This window comes from Adiantum capillus-veneris, chromosome 18 (genome assembly GCF_014529385.1).
Source record: "Adiantum capillus-veneris isolate H3 chromosome 18, ASM1452938v2, whole genome shotgun sequence".
Taxonomy (NCBI): domain Eukaryota; kingdom Viridiplantae; phylum Streptophyta; class Polypodiopsida; order Polypodiales; family Pteridaceae; genus Adiantum; species Adiantum capillus-veneris.
In genome coordinates this window covers 25,278,963-25,304,153 of record NC_140948.1, presented here as the reverse complement: position 1 = coordinate 25,304,153, position 25,191 = coordinate 25,278,963, and the positions used below count along the sequence as shown (strand labels likewise).

At 44.8% G+C, this 25,191-nt stretch overlaps 1 protein-coding gene across 6 annotated transcripts in view; it reads left to right on the top strand.

Moving 5' to 3' along the window:
- LOC147435370 (F-box protein SKIP28-like) overlaps positions 1–25,191 on the top strand; it is a 71,462-nt gene that overhangs the window by 15,635 nt on the left and 30,636 nt on the right. For all 6 annotated transcript variants that reach the window (XM_086488447.1, XM_086488442.1, XM_086488441.1 and 3 more), the window contains one exon: positions 22,141–22,499. In XM_086488447.1, the coding sequence (XP_086344573.1) occupies positions 22,141–22,499 (359 nt within the window). The remainder of the gene's footprint in view (positions 1–22,140; positions 22,500–25,191) is intronic.

Genomic DNA, 25,191 nt, shown 5'->3' with positions numbered 1-25,191 from the left:
GTCCCACCGTATGCAGGGCATCGTGGTATCGATGCTACAATTAAAGCGGTTGAGACATTCTTCTATTGGCCTACATTGAGAAGTGATGTGGATGCCTTTGTGCGAGAATGCCTAATATGCCAAAAGGTCAAGTTTGACAGGTTAAAGGCACCAGGGTTATTGCAACCACTACCTATTCCAGATAAACCATGGGAAAGTATTGCTATGGATTTTATCTTTGATCTTCCGAGAACGCAGACAGGAAACCATGGTATTTGGACCATTATTTGCAGATTCAGTAAACAGGCTCATTTTATTCCTGTCAGGAAGAAGATAAAGCCAGATCAAATGGCATGCTTGTTTATGAGCAATATTTTCAAGTATCATGGCATGCCACAGTCGATTGTTAGCGACCGTGATCCACGCATGACAAGTTTGTTCTGGAGAGGCTTGTTTGAGAATATGGGCACCACGCTCAAATTCTCTTCGTCATTTCATCCTCAAACAGATGGGCAGTCAGAAGAGGCAAATTCTACTGTCCTAGATCTGCTGAAGTGCTACGTGTCAGAGCATAAAGGAAAGTGGGAGCAGTATTTGCCATTGGTGGAGTATGCATACAATAATACAGTGCATTCATCAACTGGCAAGGCACCCTTTGAGATAGTTGAAGGTGGCAAGAAAGTTCCTCCCATACTGCATACAAAGGACAAGATATTTGAAGCAGATAAGTATGTTCAGGACATGGATGAAATGTACAAGAAGGTCAAAGTGGCCTTAGAGAAGACTCAGGCAAAGCAAAAGAAAGCAGCTGATCGTCACCGTCGTGAAGTGGTATATTCACTTGGTGATTGGGTGCTTTTACGCTTTGAAAAGGCAAGGTTAAAGAAGATGAAGGGCAAGGAAAGACTGTTTCCAAAGCTCAGCATGCGTTACTATGGGCCTTTTCAAGTATGCGACATAATCAGTGATGTTGCATATAGGCTGAAATTGCCTGACAGTTGGAAGATTCACAATGCGTTTCATGCGAGTCTTCTCAGACCCTATGTGGGTGATGTGCCAGAAGATATGCCAGCTGAAGATCAGCCGGAAGTCGAGGAACTTGACGAGATCTTGGTCCCTGAACAGATTTTGGCACACAAAGAAGGAAAGTGAAAGGCAAGGTTGCTAGGCGTTACTTGGTGAAGTTCAGAAACTATCCACCAATGGATGCTAAGTGGATGGAAGAACGTGAACTTGCAGAGTCACCAACTGTGTTATCACTCTACTTGGAAGCCTTCGATTTGCAACCTACCTTGACCCCTTGAGTTTCAAAGCTACATGGATTGTCAGTGTGACAATGGCTTCTGAAACAAATGATGTACAAGGTATTTAAAGTGAGCTCAAGTGAAATACCTGTTACATGAATGTTAGAGCTGTACAGATTGTTAGTTTGGCAATTGCTCTTATGGAATGTCCAAAAGTTTGGTTAGTGCTATAGAAGTGAGTATTTCTTGTCAGTTTGTCAAGGATACAATGATTGCTTCTATTGAAGAGTACATGTGTAACCGCATTCTTAAACTGTCGGTTTGGGTATGCTCGAAAGTGTTACGGGATCCAACGTGTACTATAAGACAGTGGCAAAATGTGCAGCTACCATTTTGTCATTGGAAAGTTAGTGACTCAAAGCAATGGCAGAGTGCGAAGCTACCACTATGTCATTGGGACAGGGTTCACACGCAGGCAATACATGAGTCGACGAGGTGTTGAATACACCAGGGTTGACAATGAGCATGTATGTGTCGTATATGTCTCGACAGGTGTTGAATACATCAGTGTTGACAGTGAGCATGTACGACATAGATGCAAACAAGGACGTTTGAGATTTCAAGAGGGGAGTATGTCACCAGCGTGTGACTACTATCTATCCTTTTTCTGTTGATTTCTTTCTGATTATCTATTTACTTTCACTTTTTGGAAACACCCCTTGGGAAATATAACTGCCCTGCATTGCATAGCTAGTGTGGAATGTTCAGAGGGAGTCCAGGCCTGAGTGCAAGAGAGCACTAAGGTTGGACAAGGACTATGGTTAGCCAAGTGGGGTCATTGACTAGCCAAAGTGGAATCCTTTGCTACAGAGGCTACATTTCAGTTCTGGATGTGGCCGCAGTGTACAAAGAGGGTCGGATGACCTAGAAAGATACAATGGTAGCATCTCCTAAAATTTAGGGAACTACTATTTTGGGACCTGAAAATGTGTTGACATCATTACCTCCGGAATGACAAGGGGAACATTTTCTTACTCTGCCGTGAAGTCAACTGGACAACCGGTTGGGAGATTTTTAGGCTGCAACCCCGAAACGGGAAAATGCTGCCATATGTGCCAAGTGGCACCTTCTGGTGCACTTGCCTCATGCAACAAGAAGTGGCACTGAATTTAGGAGGGGGAGAGCCTCATTTTCAGATTTGTCACAGGTTAAGAGCATAACACTTTGGAATTAATTATGGCTAACATAGTAACAAGCCTCAAGGGCCGCCAGCGGCCAAGGTGCTACAAAAAAACCAAAGGGGGGCAAAGTTCAAACCAGACTTCAGTGACCACAATACCAAAAGACTGAAGGTGACAAATACCATAAAGATGCTAGTAGCTACAAATGGCAAAGAGGGCAAGGCTCAAGCAGCCATACAAAAAGGTGGATAAATGGCAAAGACTCAAGACTCAAGAGCCACTAGCCTGAGAGGCCTCCCAATCCGTAGTAGCCGGTTGTAAATCATGCACATCCTCCCATTCCTCATCATCGAGGTCTAGGTCCGGCTCGATCTCAGCCACAGATGAAGTACCTGGTGTTGGTGGATGTGCATCTCCACCCACCTGAGAAGCCTCTTGCTCCATCTCCCACTGTGTATCTGTTTGTTTGTTTGTACTCTTGCAAAGCATTTTCAAATTTGCGCTGACGAAGACAAGATCATTAGCCTTCTCCACTCCAAGCCGATTTCTCTTCTTGGAAGCAATGTGGCTAAAGGTACTCCACAATTGCTCCAAGCATAAGGTACTAACTGATTGGCTTAGAATATGGATCGCCAATCTCTGAAGCTCAGGGCCATCATAGCCATAGTCCTCCCACCAAAGCACTGAACCTATTTTCCTGCGATCAATTTGAGCATCTTGACTGCCAAATGACCCCCGCATCTCTCTGTACTGTCTCAGTTGATCTCTGACAATGCGTCGCCTATCTCTGTCTAGAACCATCTTGTTTAAGATCTCTGTAAATTGGTTCATGACTTCCCTATCTGTCTCTTGCCCTGCACCTTGGAACTCTGGATCCACCATGTACGCTGCCCCGTGTAAAGGAGAGGCATATGAATTCCACCTCGAGCTGCAAAGCGCATGGATCTCCTCATATCGCTCTGCGTTCGGCTCAAGCTGTGCAAGCTGCTCAATCATGCGGTCCATTGCCTCATAAATCTTGCCAATGCAAGGATTCATGCCATCCAGAACTCGAAGCAAATGAACCACCGGTTTTACCTGTGCATCTAGACTCTTGAGCTCCTTCCAGAACTCAAGATCCTCTGCCTTATCCTTGCACAAAGTCCCTGCAACTGTCTTTGCATAGGGGGAGGTGGTGAACTCATCACTGATGAAGACCTGTCGGACCGCATTTTGACATTCAGACAGCCTGCGTACAAGAAGAAAGTTGAATGCGAAGCGGGTATTTGAATACTTTAGAAGCACTTTGCCGCCCGACCTCTTGAGGTACTCACTCCGAACCAAGTTGTGATTGTTGATGAAAGTAACCATCTTCACTGCATCAGCAATGACTGGAGCAATCCAGTCTAGCTTGCCGATGTCTTTTAGAAGGTTGTTCAAGCAGTGTGCCATGCAAAAGCACACTGTCACATGCGGATAGTGGCCCTCTATGATGGCTGCTGCTGCCCTGTTTGATGCCTCCCCATCTGTGACAAAGGCCACCACGTGTTGCTCACCGATGGTTTCTATGGCCGCTGTCCACTCTGCAGAGAGGACATCGGCGGACTTGCCACTCTCAGTGGCATCATGAGAGTGCACAAAGTACATCTCTCCACTGGAGTATGCGACGAGACCATGGATAGATCTCTTCCTTGTATCGCTCCACCCGTCAGCAATGAGGGAAACGCCATGTTTTGCCCAAAGACGTTGAATGTTGAGGGTTGCTTGCTCCACGATAGCCTTCTCTCGATCGAGCAAGGTGGTTCGGAGAGCCTCTGAAGATGGCGGCACATAGCCGGTGCCATACTCTCCTATCCGTTGCACCATGACTTTCCAATACTCCGACCTATTTCGATCAAACATAGAAGAGGTTAGTATCAAAAAAGTGGAAACGGCGATAACGGAAGAAATGAGAGAGAAGATTGATGAATCATAAAACAATGAACATACCTCGCTGCGACAAATGGGATATGGTCGTGATAGAAGAATCGGGCCACGGCCGCATCCACCTCCTCCTTCTTCTTTGGGTCCCAAGAGGTGGCAAGGGTCTTTTGGCGACGAATTGGACCTTTTGAAGATGCACCAACACCTACACCGGGTAGAGAGGAAGAAGGGAAAATGAGGGTCTTTGGATCAATACATTTGCGTGCCGGCTTGGCTTTATGGTTGAATTGCCGATCCTTTTCCTCGAGCTCCTTCCTCTTCTCGATGGTTACGTTGGCACAAAATTTCACCTCATGTCCCGGCACTCGAAGAAAGTGTGCCCTCACTTTGTCATGCCCCCCTTTCCGCGTGTAAGAGCATAGCTTGCATCCCCATGCACGAGAACCTCCCGCCGCCGACAAGGTGCCCTCTGAGGTCACTTCATCCCTCCACGACCATTCCTTCGCCTTTTGAGTGTTGCCCGCATGAACGGAGGGGGTTGAACGAGAAGAAGAGGCCATGGATGATGGATTATCCGTGAAAGAGAGAGCTTGATCTTGAACTTTGAGAGAGAGAGAGAGGCTTGCCGCTTGATTCCGTGAGAGCTTGAGCCTTGAGCCTTGAAAGTTGAGGGTTAGAACTTAGAAGTTAGCCCTAGAGAGAGAGAGGTTGAGAGCTTGAGCCTTGAGGCATGCCGCGGCGCCACACTATGGCTTGAGAGTTGAGAGCAAGCTAGGGAGAATGAGCTTGGCTTGAGAGTTGAGAGCAAGGCTCAAGCAAGGGAGAACGGGCCTTGAGGCTTGATGAGTGTGTGAAGAATGGGGGAGGAGGGGGGCATTATATACTTTTTTCACTGCTGAAAATGGCCATTGGCTGCCCAACAGTCATTTTTTTTAATTTCAAAAACTGCCATTGGGGCCGTTCCGGCCCGTTCCAGTCCGTTCGGGTGGTCCCGTTCCGGTGTTAGCTTTTAGCCGGAACGCCGTTCCGTTCCGACGCGTTCCAGAAACTTCTAGCCAGTCGGAACGCCGTTCCGGCGTTCCAAGGCCCTAAAATGCCGTTCCCCGGTAACTCTGGTTTAATCCAAAAAGGGCAGTAGACCTTAGACTTAAACTTTATTTGCTTTCACCCATTTAATTTGTCGCCCACTTTACCTGTACTTTCAAGACACAACAAAGGGGAAAGGGATACAGGCTGCTAGACTGCACCTGTATGAGAAGACCGACACTAGATTGGCCCCTAAATTAGGCCCCCCTTTCGGTATTTCTTTATTCTTCAACAAAGGGAATAAAAGCTGTGGTTCCCTACAAGCTGCCCCGCACAACCTTGGCTGAATTTCAACTTTTCTGGCTCGATTTCGGCAGCATAACTGTACTAGGACCCTTCACAGTCAGTATTCCCACGCATTAGATGACTTTCCCGACGCATACGGACACTTTGCAAAACCTGGTGAGAATATGCAGCACGCTGAATTCTCTGTTTTTTGCCCCGAAAATGCGCCAGATCACTTGTACAGCGGTCCCCGAACCTCCTGGGGGTATTAGGGTCCGTTTAGGGCCGAAACCCTAAACTGGCAAAAATACACAGCAGGCTGTAATTCACTGTTTCGGGCTCCGTTTTGCGTGCCGGTCGCATCCGTAGCAAGTCCTCGAGCTCCCGCACCTGTAGGGCTACTTGCCCTTTGAATCGGAGGAGATTTCGGACGTGAAACATCTCCAAATCACCTGTACGTGCGGGGGATTAGCCGCTAGCTAATCTAGTACTTGTGCAAGAGGCTCTTGCCTCGGCAATCGCGCATAAACCCACACAACTGTACATTGGTCAATTGAAAAGCCCACTAGAGGGGCATAACATACTGCCATAGGGTGTTAGGGAATAAAGGCCTAAGTGCCTTGTACTTACTAACTTATAAGTTAAAAGACTTATAAGTGAGGGGGCCCAAGTGTGAGTGGCCCCCTAGTCACTTACTCATATACTCAAATGTGAAGCCCAAAAGAACACTAGCGTGCCTTTTTCCCAAAATCCAACGAGCTCTCTCTCTCTCACGTTTTCTCTGCGTGAGCATCCTCAGCGCCTCTCTCTCCTTCTCCTTCACTCTCATTGCATAGAATAGTAAGTGGGCTCTCTCTCTTGCTCCCCCACACATGGTATCAGAGCTTTAGGGTTTCCAAGAGAGCCATCTTCGCAACACAGATCAGAATTCTGTTTTTGCTCGTTGCGGGAAGGATATTCAACCGTTTTCGATCAACTCTGTCGCGAAGGGATCCTCTCACCGTGTAGAATCGACCTCCGGTGACAGTTTCCCCAAAATTAGGGTTTCAAAAACTGGCGAACAGCAGCCTATTTCTGCTGAAATTGACCAATTTCGGGGTCAATTTGATGCAATTTCATTAGGGCAAGTCTCACAGGTCAATCTTACAGGTGTTTCCACCAACGAGGTTCTGAAAATTCAGCAAAACAGGTGTTTACAGGTCTGATTTTTGCCCTAAAACAGGGAATTTCAGCAAGCAAATGATGTATACACCTTGTGGAAACCTTTGGTAAGGGTTTGGCAGTGAATGTATACCGTTTTGAGGTGATTTCGCGTGAAATTTGCTCGCTGTTTTTCTGTAACAGCAAGCTGTTTTTTGCCCGATTGCGCACATTTGGGCGTGTTTAGGTCGGCAAAACAGGGTTTCAGTGTTTGCAATCACTCAGAATGGCTTCTAGCAGTGAAAGTGGCAATTTGTTGCACATTCGCAAGCTTGAAGGTGCCCATAACTTTGCTATATGGAAGAAGCAATGTTATAATGTGATGTTGCAGAAGAAATAGGCGAAACCTATTAAGTTACAGGGTGTGAAACAGGTTGATATGGAGGTTGAAGAATGGGAAGAAGTGGACGAGTTGGCTCGCTCCACGATCATGCTTTCGGTGTCTGACAATTTACTCTTCAACGTAGAGAATGAGCAGACAGCATGGGACATGTGGAAGCGTTTAGACGAGTTGTATGCACAGCAGAGTGCTGCCAGTAAAGTGTATTGGCTTAAGAAGCTTATGGATCTCCGCATGAAGGAGGGAACGCACATGTCAGTGCACCTCAATGAATTCAATTCTATTTTCAGCCAATTGACAGAGCTGAAATTCACGATTGATGAGGAGTTCAAAGCTACTTTTCTGCTATGCACATTGCCCGAGAGTTGGGATGTATTCCGGACAGCTCTTAGTAACTCAAGTGCATCACTTAAGTATGCAGATGTAGAGAGTTCTCTCTTGATGGAAGAGATGAACAGGAAGAACACCACAGGTGGGTCTTCTAATGCATTGCACTTGAGAGGCAGGTCTCAACAGAGGGAGAAATCTGACAGTAAGGACAGGGCACGCAGCAAATCTCGTAGGAAAGATGTTGTGTGTCATCATTGTGGAAAGAAAGGGCATTATAAACGGGAATGCTATGAGTGGAAGAAAGAGAAGAACAAGGGTGCTGAAACTGATGCAAAGGACAAGGGAAATGCCAAGAAGAGCACTGTGTTGATTAAGGAAATCAATGTTGCTAGTAGTTGTGACAGTGACAGCAGCCCTGATGTACTCAATGCCTCTTCTGTGGATGCACATACCCTTGCTATGGGTTCTGATGTGGACATGCATACTTGGATTCTTGATTCAGGTGCCTCCTTTCATGTAACACCTCATAGGGATTGGTTTACACAGTACTCAGGTGAGGTGCAGGGCACTGTTTATTTGGGAGACAACTATGCATGTGACATTGCAGGTATTGGCAGTGTCCAGTTTTCCTTTGCTGATGGTATGACTTTTGTTTTGCACAAAGTGCGCCATGTGCCACAACTCAAGAAGAGTTTGATTAGTACAGGGCAGCTAGATGATGCAAGCTATCACACCACTTTTGGTGATAGCAAGTGGAAAATTTGTAAAGGGGCCCGGATTGTAGCCAAGGGTTGTAAATCGGACACTTTGTATCCTTTGCATGTATCTAGTGTGCGTGACCATGTTGTCGCCGTAACCGAGCAGCCAAGTGTTTCTTTGTGGCATGGCCGGTTGGGACACATGAGTAAAAGAGGAATGGAAACTCTATCTCGTTGTGGTTATTTGCCGTGTTTGAGGTATGCTGATTTTTCTCATTGTGAGCACTGTATTTATGGTAAGCACAGTCAAACACCGCACAAAAGGTCACTTTCTTTGAAGTCTGACAGGTTAGACTTAGTACATTCCGATGTATGTGAAATGCCACAGTTGTCCTTAGGGGGAAAGAAATATTTTGTCTCGTTTATCGATGATGCTACACGTAAGGTGTGGGTGTATCCAATACGTGCTAAAAGCGATGTTTTGGATACTTTCAAGAAGTTTCTTGCGTTTGTTGAGGATCAAACTGACAAGAAGCTTAGGTCTTTGCGCTCAGACAATGGGGGGGAGTATGTATCAAAAGCATTTATAGATTTTTGTGCTACTAAAGGTATTAAAAGAGAGCTCACGGCTCCTTTTAATCCCTCTCAGAATGGAGTTGCAGAGAGGTTGAACCGGACTATCCAAGAGAAAGTTCGGAGTATGCTGTCACATGCTGCATTACCTCGTGGTTTTTGGGCAGAAGCTGTGCAAACAGCTATTCACTTGATTAATCGCTCACCTAGCAAGGCTTTGGGTGGAAAGGTGCCTGAGGAGGTGTGGTCTGGCAAGCCACCCTCATATGCACATTTAAGAGTGTTTGGTTGTGAGGCCTATGTTCACATCCGGAGTGAACTGCGCACCAAACTAGAACCAAAGTCTCATAAATGCATTTTCCTAGGATATGGTGAGGATGGTGAAATGGGGTATAGATTATGGGATCCCGCATTACGGAAAATCATACGCAGCAATGATGTCATCTTCAATGAGAATTGCATGCACAAACAGCCCACAAAGGTCGAGGAAGTGCGCCGGGTTGTTTTTCATGAAGATGTTACATATGGACAGCCAAGAAGGCCCAATGTTCAGCAGCCTTTACATGCTGAAAATGGTGCTGAAAATCAGCCCCAACAAGTTGCCATTGATGCACCACAAGTAGGAGAACAGGTTGATGCTCCTAGACCGCCCGTTGTTGCGATGCAACCGGCTGAACAGCCTGCTGTTTTTGATGGTTTACAGGCTGAAAATCCACCTGTTATGGATCATTGGGTGCGTAGGTCTACTCGGGTGACAAGGCCCCCCGATAGATATGAACCGTCTTTGGACTATGTCATGCTTACTGATTGTGGTGAGCCGTCTTGCTATAAAGAGGCTATGCAACGTGAAGACAGTAAGAAATGGTTCAAAGCAATGGTTTCGGAAATGCAGTCTTTGGAGAAAAACCATACATGGGACTTGGTTGATTTGCCTAAAGGGCATAAGGCTCTGCCATGTAAATGGGTTTACAAGACCAAGGTCACATTTGATGCTTCTTCTAAGTATAAGGCACGTTTGGTTGCTAAAGGGTACAAGCAAAAGCATGGTGTGGATTTTGATGAAATTTTTTCTCCTGTTGTAAAGCTTGCCACATTACATCTTGTTTTAGGCCTGGTTGCTTCTGAAGATATGGAGTTAAAGCAAATGGATGTCAAAACAACGTTTTTGCATGGCGATTTGCTTGAGATAATCTATATGATGCAGCCAGAAGGGTTTGTGTCAAAGGGGCAAGAGAAGAAAGTATGTAGACTCTTGAAGAGCTTGTATGGTTTGAAACAGTCTCCCCGTGCATGGTATCACAAGTTTGATACATTCATGAGGTCTCAAGGATACAAAAGAAGTAATTCTGATCACTGTTTGTATATAAAAACGGCAAGTGATGGATCTCTTCTATTGCTGATTTTGTATGTTGATGACATGCTTATTGCCGGTAACAATGTCACGGAGTTGGATGTATTACAACAAAGCTTAAAGAATCGCTTTGACATGAAGGATCTTGGTGATGCTAATCATATTTTGGGCATGCGTATCTCTCGAGATAGACCAAACAGGCGTCTGTATCTATCTCAACGAGATTATGTTAATAAGGTGCTACATCGTTTTCATATGGATGGGGGAAAGACACTTGGTACTCCGCTGCCTCCATATGTAAAACTGACTGCACATGATTGCCCAAACACAGATGATATGCGGGTTGAAATGGCCAAGATTCCTTATGCATCAGCCGTTGGCAGTTTGATGTATGCTATGGTTGCTACACGTCCGGACATTGCATTTGCGGTGGGAGTGGTAAGCAGGTACATGAGCAATCCTGGCAAAAAGCATTGGGAAGCAGTGAAGTGTATCTTGAGATACTTGAAAGGCACTAAAGACTTGTGTATTTGTTTTGGGAAGAGTGAGACATCTGTGCATGGCTTTACAGATGCAGATTTTGCTGGACATCCAGATTGCAGGAAGTCTACCTCTGGATATGTGTTTACATTCACAGCATGTGCAGTTTCTTGGATTTCTAGACTGCAAAAATGTGTTGCTTTGTCTACCACTGAGGCTGAGTATGTGGCTGCCACTGAGACATGCAAAGAAGCTTTGTGGCTCATGCGTTTGGTAGAAGAGCTTGGCATTAAGTCACCGGTTCCTGTGCTACACTGTGATAGTCAGAGTGCTATTATGCTTGCAAGGAATCCTGTTTTTCATGCCAAGACAAAGCACATAGAGGTGAAGTATCATTTTATCAGGAGTGTGCTTGATGACAAGAGCATTACACTTGTCAAGGTGCACACAGATGACAACCATGCAGATCTTTTGACCAAGAGTCTTCCAGCAGAGCGGTTTGCATATTGCCGTCAGATGATGGGTGTTGGATGAGTAAGTGCATGATCAGGTGTTGTATCATAGTTAGCTGATTCTTTGATCTCCCAAGGTACATTGCCTTTAGGTGGGAGGTTGTTAGGGAATAAAGGCCTAAGTGCCTTGTACTTACTAACTTATAAGTTAAAAGACTTATAAGTGAGGGGGCCCAAGTGTGAATGGCCCCCTAGTCACTTATTCATATACTCAAATGTGAAGCCCAAAAGAACACTAGCGTGCCTTTTTCCCAAAATCCAACGAGCTCTCTCTCTCTCTCTCACGTTTTCTCTGCGTGAGCATCCTCAGCGCCTCTCTCTCCTTCTCCTTCACTCTCATTGCATAGAACAGCAAGTGGGCTCTCTCTCCTGCTCCCCCACATAGGGGAGAGAGAGAGCAGTGCGTAGCGTGCAGGGCATCACTCTTGGCACTGCACTGTACATAAGAGGGAAAGGAAGTACTCCATTGAAGCTCTCAACTTGTGACAGGCTGAAAATGAGCCCCTCCCCTCTCTAAAATCAGCTCCCCCTCTTCATGCATGAGACAAGTGCATAGAAATGTGCCACTTGGCACATTTATAGGCCATTTCCCGTTTCGGGGTTGCCGCCTAAAAATCTCCCGACCGGTTGCCCAGTTGACTTCACTGCAGAGTAATAAAATGTTCCCCTTGTCATTCCGGAGGTAATGACGTGAACACATTTTCAGGTCCCAAAATAGCAGTTCCCTAAATTTTAGGAGATGCTGCCGTTGTATCTTTCTAGGTCATCCGACCCCCTTTGTACACTGCAGCCACACCCAGAACTGAAATGTAGCCCCTGTAGCAAAGGATTCCTTTGGCTAGTCAATGACCCCACTTTGGCTAACCATAGTCCTTGTCCAACCTTAGTGCTCTCTTGCCCTCAGGCTTGGACTCCCTCTAAACAGTTCCACACTAGCTATGCAATGCAGGGCAGTTAGATTTCCCGAGGGGTGTTTCCAAAAAGTGAAAATGAATAAATAATAAGAAAGAAATCAACAAAAAGGATAGATAGTAGTCACACACTGGTGACAGAAAGAGCCTGAAAACTCCCCAAATCTTGTTATGAAAAGCTTGCATCCCTAAAAGCTCTAAAAGTCAATGTTTTCAATAACTGGCGCTGGAAAGTAACCCATGGGTTCGTATATGCTACGTCAGCACTTGCTATACGGTCCTTCAAACCATGCCCCATTATGCACCGTGATTTCACGCGGCAGAGCTCAGGTGCTAATGTGTGTGACTTTGGCTCTTGTCGGCTCTCTCAGGATCCCTTTCTGGGAGGGTCAGGGGATGCCAGGTCACCAAGTTGTGATAGTTATCGGTTCTCGACTGTTTAGGTTTTTTCATCTTTGTTCTAGTAATTCTGATATTGATGTTTAATCATGCCAACTTATTTCTCTACTTTTTGAGAAGGGATATCCATGCAAAATAATATGAAAAAAATTTGTCCATCTTTGCAACTATAAGTTTATTTTTAACGTTCCTTTTTTTGGAAGATTGAAGACAATCAGTAGTACCTTCAATAAAAGTATAAAAGTGGGAGCTTGAAAGCCCATTTATTTCTCAGCGTATTGACACACTATTTTGTTATTCAGCTCTCTAGTCCTTTTAGTATCTTTGTTCGTACTTGGTGTCACAAACTGCTGACGTGTCAACCACTAAAGACCAAGAGGGTTAGGACTCCCTGAGCCTAATCCTAGCCAATCTGCAGATTTTGGTCGAGGGCCCTAAGCTGTAAGTAGGAGAAGCATAGAAGATTCACCAACTTATAGATCTCCACGGAGTGGCCCATGTCATAAATGGGTTAGGATAAAAAATTATAACCCTTGACATCTTACAAGAACTGGTCGAGGGGCCTAAACCCTTAAAATAAAGCAGAACGCACACACAATTTTTTTTTGCGCGAGAGCTGATAATATGGTATGTTGTATGGAAATTCCGTGAATTGCGTTGAAGACTGATATTCTAGCAGCGTTGAACGGACAACCCTCATGGAGCTAGCTTTTGGACCATATGCTTTTAGACTTTATGCGTTTTATATAACAGCTTTTGGCTGGGCCTAGGGCCTTTAAATATGGGCTCTCTCTGTGGCATGCTACCCACGGGAGATGCAGAGCAGAGCCACAAAGTTGTAACTTGTTGAAGCAATATAAAGAAATATCGTAAGGGGCACTATCGTTTGGGGCCACACTGCCTCTTGGGTTTTTCGAACTTCGAACTTCAAAAGGTATTGTCGTGCTTATTTCTTTGATCCATGCTGAAACTAATGCAGCAAAATCAGCTCTGGGTCCATGACTTTTGCTTCATCAATGAGTTGGGTTCATCTTCTTCGGAATGTCCTTTGGTGGGTCTCCTTAAAGCAACGTCGTAAGCAAGTAGGAAAGAAGTGTCTGACCGTGCTCGACCCAACCTTTTCCTCCTATATAAAGAGTCGTAGGGCGCTAGAGGATGTAGAAGACATTGGTGATTGGAGGCAGCAAAACCCCTTAGCACCAAGCATGACCCAACAGATCTCTGACGTTTTCTCACCATGAGTCGGCCTAGAAGAACCAGCGGTTTCAGCCCAAGACAGCTGGCGTTTCCAGCCTTTGATTGCCACCAGAATTCAGCCCTTAGCCTCGCCATGGTTGCAGACTCTAGCCATCGACGTTGCTAGCCCCTTTTGGCATTCAGCCATAGCCTCGTCGTCGACATAGAACCCATTAGGATTCAGTACCTCGTCGTCGTCGTTATCGTCATCGACACAGAACCCATCAGTACCTTAGTACCCCTCAGTACCCCATAGTACCTCAGTACCCGACAGTACCTATCGATACCTCAACATCCCACAGTATCTCTCAGTACACGCAGTACCCCAATACCCGCAATACCCTTCAGTATCTCAGTAGTACCTAGCATCAATAACATCAGTACCAGTACCCAACATCAATAGCATCAATACCCATTAGCATCAGCATCTCGACATTTAGTCATTGTATCAGCATTGCGCAAGAATAAAGAAAGAGCAAGGAGGCCCTTGAGGTTTTGGGACCCGACATATACCGAGTCATCTCCTCTCTCTATCTCTCTCTCTCTCTTTCGTTCAGTTCAGTTCAGTTTCAAGTGAAGTAAATGTTGGAATTAGGGTTGCAGAGAAACACACACAGCTTGGAGAAGATGAAGGAAGCTCAAAGAACACAATAGAGAGTGTGTTATTTAGTGTGCAATCGAAAGATAGATAGCCCTAGAGTGATGGGCGTATATACAATGCTCGGGGGAAAAAACCTCCTAAAGAGGGAAAAAATGCCCCGGCGGTCCTAGTGTGTTCACACACATCACTACCACATGTATATGGTAACAAATCCCCCCTAGAGTGATGCGGTGAACGAGAGTTGGCACATTAGTAAAGGGAAGTGCCATGCCCTGAGGACATGATCAGTCCACAAAGGAGAGTAAGCCCAAAGCTTTGCGGAAAGCTTCAAGCTTCTCACGAGACAATGCCTTTGTGAAAAGATCTGCAAGGTTGTCCTGTGTTGGCACATAAGCCAAGCTGATCTCTCCTGCTGAGAGCCTCTCCCTGACATAGTGGTAATGCACCTCAATGTGCTTTGTGCGAGTATGAAAAACTGGGTTCCTCGCAACTGCCAATGCGCTCTGACTATCAGTGTAGATAGTGTTGGCAGTGTCTTGTCCAACACCCAATCAGCCATAAGCCGTCTGAGCCATACACACTCAACCGTAGCTGTGAAGACTGCCCTGTACTCAGCCTCACAACTCGAAGTGGCCACAGTAGGTTGCTTCTTGCTCAACCATGATATACATGAACTGCCAAGCATGAAACAAAAACGACTCGTGGACACTCGCGTGTCAAAACAACCAGCCCTATCTGAGTCCGAAAAAGCATGTAAGTCTGGCGGCAATGATCTCCCCTTGGGATAAAACAAGCCAAGATGTAAAGTGCCACTAAGGTAGTGGAAAACCCTCTTGACAGCTTGCCAATGCTTAGACCTTGGGCTATGCATACGCTGCTAACCTGTGAGACTGCAATCTGAATATCTGGCCTCGTGTTGCATACATAAATGAGGCAGCCAACAACAGTTTGGTAAAGAGTGACATCAGCAGGATCGCCAGCATCATGTAGACTCAACTTCAAACTTGTTTCCATGGGAGTGGCAATAGGTTTGCAATTCTCAAGTCCAAACTTACATAGCAATGTCTCTATGTAACTTTTCTGACACAAGGCAATTCCACCATCACACTGCTTAAACTGTATGCCCAAATAATGATGCAACAACCCCAAAATCTTTCATCTTGAAAGTAGCATTCAAATCAGCCTTAAATTCAGCAATATGTCTCTCATTTGGTCCAGTGATCAGCAAGTCATCTACATAAAGAACCACAATGAGAAGTACATCACCCTCACGCTTTACATACAATGTGCTTTCTGTTGGACTGTTACGAAAGCCTCGTTTGACCAAATGAGTGTCAGCTTTCTCATACCAAGCACGAGGAGATTGCTTCAACCCATACAAAGCCTTCTTACATCTGCACACTTTGTCCTCTTGTCCTTTTATGACAAAACCGCGAGGTTGTGTTACATAAACTTCCTCAAATATGTCACCATTCAAGAAAGAAATAACAATGTTTGATTGATGTACATCCCAACTAAAATGAGCTGCCAATGCACATAGAAAACGCACAGTAGTCATACGACAAGTGGGAGCAAAAGTCTCTTCATAATCTATGCCTTTTTACTGTGTATAACCCTTTGCAACAAGTTGAGCCTTATGGCGATTGATCTCACCGTCCGGCTTGCGTTTCAACTTGTAAACCCACTTCGTACCAATGGCCTTTTTGCCAGGAGGCAAATCATATAAAGTCCACGTGTCATTTTCTTTAAGTGCATCGTATTTTGATTGCATGGCAGCTATCCAATTTTTTGAATTCTGTGCTTCATCAAAAGACAGAGGCTCCTCAACATCATGTAAGCTAGACACAGCCACAACGTAACAATCTGATGCATAAGATGCATGGTGAGAGCCTGAACGAGTACGACTAGACAAAGGTGCATCCAATTTACTGTCACACAAAGTGTGCACCAGCCATTTGGCATACCTCTAGCTTGCTCATTTTCAGCCCTTTCCTCATCAAGTACATCATGTACATCTGCATCGGTAATAGGCTAATCTGTAACATTTTCAGAAACCCCCATAGGCTGTACATTTGCCTCATTGGAACTTACATTCGTAGTTCCACCACTGAAAAGAGGCAACAAAGTGTCATAAATGTCCTGTGAGCTTACATTATTGTCTCTAGTATATGACAGCAAGAGCTGAACAGAATCTTCCACAAATACTACATCTCGTGAAACCAGAAAACGTTTTGTTTGCGGATGATACAACTTGTAACCTTTGCTTTCAGCACTATAACCAACAAAAATATATTTGACAGCCTTATTGTAACAGACTTGGCCACTCCAAGTCAAGAATCAACCGCGACAGCACCAAATAACCACTTCAAAACAATTCACAGATCACAATAGATTTGCACTGGCCCGGCGGAGTTCCGTGCCTAGAGATAGTTCCGTGCCTAGGGATATTGGCCCCAAAGACTGGCGCCCCTTTCGGTATTTCTTTTTATATTAATCAATCATCAAAGTACAAAAGAGCGGTTAGGGTTTCACTCTCAGACTCTGCGTCCAAATGCTCTGAGAAGTGAGGCCCTCACCACTAATTTAAAGGTTACAAGGGATGCCCAAGAGCAGAGCCCCAAAAGCTTCAAATCAAAAGCAATTGCTCTCTCTCTCACAGAGAGTCAAAACATGAAAGCAAAAGCATTCTCTCTCTCTTTCTCATTTAAGTAGAGAAAAAGCGAAATTTGCGTCGCTCATCATTTTCCAAAAAATAAAAAATAAAAAAAATCCGTCTCCGCGATTTTCGGAAATTAGGGTTTTTGGCAGAAATTAGGGTTTGCAAGAATTTTAGGGTTTCTGGCAGAAATTAGGGTTTTTGCTGTCCGCCACGTCATCACTTTGTGACACTTATCATCCAATTTTTTGCGCCGTGTTTGTGGCACCAAAGCATATGCCAAACAGCCAAAAACATGCATGTGCTCAATAGAAGGCTTTCTATCATGCCATGCTTCATATGGAGTAATAAACTGCAAAGCTTTCGTAGGACACTTGTTTAGTACATAAGTGGCACACATGATGGCCTCAAGCCAAAAAGAATGTGGCAAAGCTCGACTTTTGACCATACAACGTGCCATTTTTGTAAGTGACCCGTTTTTCCTCTGAGCAACACCATTTTGCCGAGGTGTATAAGGCACTGTACATTGGTGTTCTATTCCACGCCTACCCAGAAATGCATTGAATTCATGAAACATATACTCCCCCCTCGATTCGAACGGAGGGTGCCCATAGTACATTTTCAGCCATAGCCTGAAATTGTTTGAAGCACATAAAAACTTCGTACTTCGCTTTAAGCGCAAATATCCATGCATGCCTGGAGTAATCATCAATCAATGAAAGTCACGAAGTAAAGGTAATTGCCTAAGGACGGAGTTTGCATGGGCCCACAAACATCACTATGCACAAGCTGCAATCTGCATGTGGCCCGAACTGAACCATCCTTCGGAAACTTAGAACTCTGCATCTTACCCAAATTACAGCCTTCACGAACATGTTTGACAGTTGCTTCAAGAGGCGGCAGAGAAGCAACCATATCACATTTCTGTAAACTGGCAAAATTTAGATGACCAAAACGTGCATGCCAAAATTTTGCATCTGAAATAGCCCTTGAATCTGCAACTGCATTTGTAAAATTTTGTCCACACTTTTCATACAAAGTGAGCTTATACAGCCCACGACACAAAAGCCCAGATGCCAAAACTGAGGTCATGAACTGTACATCTGTCATCCACAAATTTGACTACAAGTCCAAGTCTAGCAAGTACAGATACAGACAAAAGCTTCTTCTTGATCCCAGGTACATAAAGTGCATCAACAAGTGTGAAAGAACTGCCATTAGCAGCAGTAAGCACAATCTTTTCAACTCCCTGAACCTGATAAGAGGCATTGTTGGCACAAGTGACTGAATTCCCATGAGGGACAGACTCGAGAGAGGTGAACAATTCACAATGTGAGGTAATGTGCTTTGTAGCACCACTGTCGAAATACCACACATGTGAATCTGCAGCAACTGACAAGCATGTATCATGGACAACAGGATTGTAAGTGCACTCTACGCTAAAAGCCCATTCTGCATCAACATCAGCAGCACAGTCTTCTTTCACAAAAGACTCAACTATGGCTGCATTTGTAGTGGAACAGCATTTGCAGTGGAACCACCCTCTTTCTTCTTAGCCTCTTTTGCCTTCAACTTAGGACACTGCTATTCACTAGATTTATAATAATGGCAACGCATCTTCTTTTTGCCCTTATCACCAAAATTGCCGGACAAATTGCTGCCAGCAGAAGCATTGGGAACAGAAGTTTTGCCACTCGCAGCAGAACCATAAAAAGTGGTTGCATCGCTGGTACCACCCTTTCTTCGAGAAGCAATAAAAGCCTGTTCAACTGCACGCTGTCTAGTCCTGTTTTTTTTGGAAAGTGACCCTTGCAACATCAATGTGCATAATGCTTCAAACTTGACAACTTCTGGATTTCCTTGGGTCATAAGTCTCCAAGTACTAGCAAAAGTCTGGTAAGAATCGGATAAGGCATCGAAAACCGTCTGCACAAGGGAACTGTCTGAAATGACTTCACCTGCAGAAATATGTTGCTCATTGATATCCTTGACACTAGCAAGGACAGTGTCCATATCATCTTCCTCGTGCATAATCTTCGACTCCAGCTCTTTACGCAGCAAAGCAATTTTAGCCTCATTGCGACTTGCATAAAGACCAACCAAAATATTCCAAGCCTGTTTTGCAGATTTTGCTGAACGGATGTGAGGAACAATGGTGCACTTCATAGCCAATGCAATCAATGCATGAGCCTGCGCGTCCTTTACATCCCAACGAGCTTGTTCTGCCGTAGGCAAAACAACTCTAATAGCAGCAATCCTTACAGCAAGACGTGCAACATCCTCAACATCGCCTGCATCCTCAGAACCAGGACGTACATCAATGCCCTGCACAATATTCCAGACGCCCTATGACATAAGAACATGTTGCATCATGTAAGCCCACATAGGGTAATTGTCCCCATCCAACCTGTCCTCAGCAGCAAACATCTTGAACACATCTGTGTTGTAGTCAGCCATGGTAAATGCTTCACCTGATGTGAAAACTGCCTGAAAAGAGGAGAAACGAAGCGGGAACAACATGTGCTATATAGCACAAACTGTAGAAGACTGTAAGGCACCTGTTATGCAAAAAATGGCCCCGATAGAAATTCTGCACAAAATTACGAAATAGCCTGTGCAGACTTGGCTGTAGGGGAAACGGAAGCCGAAATGAGCCCGAATCAAAAATCTGAGCAGACTAAGCTCTACGAGCTATCTAGAAATTTTTGTCGACCTGCGAATGCTTGCCAACCCTCACTGTAATCGAAGAAAGTGAGCAGGCGTGTGCTGGAGCAGATGGCGACTAAGCCCAGGAGGACGCAACCTGCTCTGATACCATTGTTGGAATTAGGGTTGCAGAGAAACACACACAACTTGGAGAAGACGAAGGAAGCTCAAAGCACACAATAGAGAGTGTGTTACTTAGTGTGCAATGGAAAGATAGATAGCCCTAGAGTGATGGGTGCATATACAATGCTCGGGGGAAAAAACCTCCTAAAGAGGGAAAAAAATGCCCTGGCGGTCCTAGTGTGTTCATACACATCAGTACCAGATGTATATGGTAACAGTAAAGTGTCCCTTGTGTTTGTGCGGAGCACTAGATCCGAGCTAAATTCTTAAACACTTCCGCTGCACCTGACAACCATCTCCTCCTCTTGGTGTTCAGTGGTTGACAGGTCTTCAGTTTGTGACATCCCCCCTGCTTGAAAGAAGAGTAATCGTCCGCGATTATAGTTACACCAAAATATCCGAGGGTCAATCTCGAGGATCATTCAATTTTCTCATTCCATATTGAAGCTCTTGATATTCTGACTTAGCAAAATTAGCCATCACACCCAGACCACACCGATCTTTACAGGGGTGTCATGATGCACTAAAGTTACATACCCAAGAAATTCTCACCCAATTAGGAATATTCAATGGTTAACACATCACTTTGCAATGTTACAAGACATAAAAACTACTAAACGCTTCCCAAACCACCGGTCTATGTCGTTCAGAGCATGAACACTCCTCTCAGTAAAGCCCGAGCGGAAGATATATAGACATTATAGAAAGCAACATCAAAAACCAAGCATTCTCAAATTTGCACCAAACAAGTTCAAAACATATCATTTTTATTTCAAACAATTGTTCAAGCAAAATTGTCAAAGAGAGTTCAAAAAAATATCTTACTACAAATCAAATTTAAAATCATTCGGGGTTGGTTTGTGCCAGTCTAACTTTAAGGATGACTGGCTAGTCGTCCTATTGCAAAGTGATGGTGCAGTTTTGAATCTGGATGGTTGCATCGTTCTTGTTGTGCCAAGGCATGCCCAAAAGAACATCACATTTGCCCGACTGCATGATGTGAAAATCTGCTTTGCCATGGTACCCTTGGATGGTGACCGAAAGAGCACCATTAAGGGTACAACCTTTTGAGATTGCCCTGTAGCTAGCTCGGCTTAACGAGTTAATCGTAGTACATCTACTTTAGGAATTCTAGATAAATAAAATTTATGATGGCTCATGGTCAAAGAAGATAAGTACCTTGAAGCCATTCTCTTTCCATAAGATTGGCATAATTTATTGGAACCTTCAAGAGCGATGCCATAACTGTTAGGGACAAGTCTACTGCAGTTTTGGCTTTCTTTACATGTGATTGTTTGTTTTGGAGGCGTATCCCCTTTGGAAGCACAATTGTTGTAAGTGTGTCCTGTCTGGAAACGTTCAAAGCTTCGGCTTTCTTGTAGTAGGGTGTCTCGTTGGCGTCGAATCAAACAAAATCTTGGCGATTGAGTCGAGTTGCCATGAGAATCCCAAGAATTTGTTCGTTGTGGTCAAGGATACTAAGTGTTGGTTGATTGCGCTTCTGTAACAAAAATTCCAATTTTCCTTTCATAAGTTTGCAACCAACCGCAACATGGTCCATGAGTTCTTGCATAGTAGATACCTGTTTAGAGAGAGAATATTTTTGTATGGGTGATAGTAGGCCGATTGTATAGGGCTCGCATTGGTCCTCCAAGGTAATCAGCTTGGCGATTGAGTCGAGTTGTCATGAGAATCCCATGAATTTGTTCGTTGAGGTGAAGGATACTAGTGTTGGTTGATTGCGCTTTTGTAACAAATTCCAATTTTCCTTTCATAAATTTGCAACCAACCGCAATATGATCCATGAGTTCTTGCATAGTAGACACTTGTTTAGGGAGACAATATTCCTGTACAGGTGATGGTAGGCCGATTGTATAGCGCTCGCATTGGTCCTCCAAGGTAATCAGCTTGAAGAAAGACATCGGAAGGTAAACATCAAGGAACCTTTGGTTGTAGTCTTCCATGGTTTCCGTGGCAAGCATTTTTAGGTTATCCCATGGAATTGGTAACCGATTATCCTTAAGAGTCTAATAGAAATTGAGTTCGTTGGTTTATATAAGCTCTAATTAGGAATTGACCGGACACAAATCTGCAAGTACGCTTAGACATTGATGAGATGAATAGGGATGCCTTAGCTGTCCTCTTTTGAAAGCATTTTTAAGTGAATGTTGTTTTTGGTTTAGCGGATATTTTGTTGAGCAACAGTTAAGGCATTTAGTAATTTATTTTTTCTTCTTTATCCCTTGTGTCTTGATTTTGTGTTTTATGTAAGTGTTTTAGCCTCTCTTGTAATTCGTAATTCAGGCTTTGTGACCTTACGAAGGTACATATAACTGTTGAATTTTTTGCTATTCGTGCTTAGGCATTTATCTTGCCAGAAATGCTAATTTTCCTGTCATTGGTCTAGGTAAAACGTCTGAGAGGACATCCCCGAGCAATGTCGAACAAACTGCAGAAGACACAAACAAGCCCTTACAGCTACCTGCTGAGGCTCTCTATTATGCGCTACCGTACATGAATCTGCAGGAATTACTTAGCATGGAGCAAGTTTGCAGAGCTTCACGGGAGTGGGTCAGGGATGGTGTCTTATTATGGCGTAGGCTACACTTAGAAGAGCCTCTCAACTATAGTGTTACGGATGAAGTTCTCTGTTGTCTTTCAAAAAGGTCTAATGGGCAGCTGGAATGCCTTTGCCTAGTTGATTGCGTCGGAATCACTGAAGCAGCAGTGGAAAAGGTGGTTTTAATGAGTCCAAGGCTGACAAAGGTTTGTTCTCACGCTTTCTTCAGTTTAGATGCCTTTTTATGGTTTTGGAGTGTTGTCCTATCTCGTTTGAACCATCACAGTGCTAAAGATACAAGCTAAGCTCTAACCTTGAATCGGTGCAAGTGGTTTACTATTGATAAAATAGGAGCTAATATCAAAGTGGATGTAGTTTTATTTAGTATGCATGTAAATGAGGCTCTCCATTCATTTGTCAAAGCAGGCGTTATATATTAGGACAATGAGGCATGAGGAATGGAGCCTTTTTAATTTTGTTGTAAAATTCAGTTGTTGTGATGTTGGTTTTGTCCCACCCTGTATTAGTATTTTTTGCCCATTTGTGAAGCTGAATACTGCACCACCTGTTTCACACTTTCATGTTATTTTCTGATTCATCTGCAACAGATGTACCCCGAAGCATGCTTCCTGTGTTTTCTTGGACGGCTCGTTGCATGCGCCAATATAAATGAATTGGCAGATGATCATGTGCATGGTCATGTTGGTGCTTTCAATTCGTTCTTTTGACAGCAAAAGATGACGGGTATTGCTGAAAACAGCGGCAACAAGTGCAAAACCTCTTGCCTCAGATGATGGAGAGTAGCAACCTCTGAATGTGGAAACCCCACTGCAGTGAACAGCCTCTGTAACAGGATTGGGACACCCAAGCGAGAAATTAATAGCAACACACATGAACAAAACCTGCAACAATTGAAGAGAGAGAGAGAGAGAGAGAGAGAGAGAGAGAGAGAGAGAGAGAGAGAGAGAGAGAGAGAGAGAGAGAGAGAGAGTTCATTATTGTCCTCAGAGGTCAAATATGGCCTATGGGACCAAGAAAACATGCATGGCTGGACCTCTTACTAGAAGAGTACATGGAGAATCATGAGACTCCAAGGAGGAGAGACGTGTCTCAAGGGTTGCAAGACGCGCCTTGAGCTTTGTGGTTTCGTCCTTGAGCTCTCGAATTAGAGAGTGGAGATAGTCCATTGGATCCACCCGCTGGGTGGGCATGAAAAGACGTATCTGCTTGATCGGGGGTGAGAGCCCCTGCGTTGCATCGCAGATTCGCAGGTTGGAGAAGTTCACTCTCGCTCGAGGCTTGCAGTTCTGTAATCACTTCCGGTGGGGGGGAACACAAAGATAACTGCAATTTACACACTTGGCAACACTTTTGGTACTTCAAAACAACTTGAATAACTAAGAGAGAAGACAACACGACCCGGTGGAGTTCCGAGCCAAGACGCGGTGGCCCCTAAGACAGGCACCCCTTTCGGTATTTTTTTATTATAGACTCCCAGCTCTACGTTTAGATGCCTGAAAGAATGGTTTAGGGGCACTTATAAAGCAAAGCCCCAAAAGTAGATGACTTCAGATGCAATCACTACACAGAGAATTCCGGCTTTGACCAAGAGATGGGCATGGACCACCTTCCTAGGGAGAGTGAATCTGGGATGGGCCAAATGAAGGCATTGGGCCGATGCGTCTATGACCTCGACGTAGAAAACCCTAACCCTAAAACCGGTCACAAGTTCTCTCGCACTCCAATCTTTGCCTTCCTCGTGGGAAGGGTCTCCTATATTTAGGGTTAATCTTATTTACTTTGAACGAGTTGAGTTGGGTAGGAATCGAAAACCGAGATGAGCACCGCGTCGAACAACGCCGGGTGGAGCCACTCTGGGATGAGCGTCAAGTTGAGCACCGGCGGGGAAGGCGTGAGGGAATAGCATCGGGTGTGGCTTGGGAACAACGCCAGCTATGGCGTGGGAGAAGGGGGATGGGGGCGAAGCTGTGGGTGCTAAGGGCTCTCTCGTAGGGTTGCCCCTTCCCTAGGGAGGCCGATGACAGAGACGTAAAATATGAGCTCTGTAGGGTTTTCACGCGCGTGCGCGAGAGAGAGAGAGAGAGAGAGAGAGAGAGAGAGAGAGAGAGAGAGAGAGAGAGAGAGAGAGAGAGAGAGAGAGAGAGAGAGAGAGAGAGAGAGAGAGAGAGAGAGAGAGAGAGAGAGAGAGAGAGAGAGAGAGAGAGAGAGAGAGAGAGAGAGAGAGAGAGAGAGAGAGAGGGTGTGGCCTGGGAACAACGCCGGCTATGGCATAAGAGAAGGGGGACGGGGGCGAAGCTGTGGGTGCTAAGGGCTCTCTCGTAGGGTTGCCCCTTCCCTAGGGAGGCTGATGACAGAGACGTAAAATATGAGCTTTGTAGGGTTTTCGCGCGCGCGTGAGAGAGAGAGAGAGAGAGAGAGAGAGAGAGAGAGAGAGAGAGAGAGAGAGAGAGAGAGAGGAGTCGATATGAAGCGGTGGAGTTCTGTTTCCAAATGCATTGGCCCCAAAGACTCGCGCCCCTTTCAGTATTTCTCTCTTTATAGATGATCACAAAGTACAACAACTGGGAAGAGAGTGCTCTTGCATTGGCTATCAAGCTGATCGACCGAGCCACACCCCTTGGGCACATTATAAAGGTTACAAGGGCCCCTAAAATATGGGCACCCAAAAGTTGCTTTTACACTGCTAAAAACTCTTGCACGAATAGCCGCTCAAGCTCTGTTGTACGTTGTCCGTATAAACTGACACAGACTCAAACAATACACACATGAAAGAGCACATGTAACAAGTTCTTTTTAGGAATTCTCATTTCAATGTACATCCTTTCATACAGTCATTTTGCAAAATACTGGCAGCGTGTCAGTATCCCTAAAATCTAA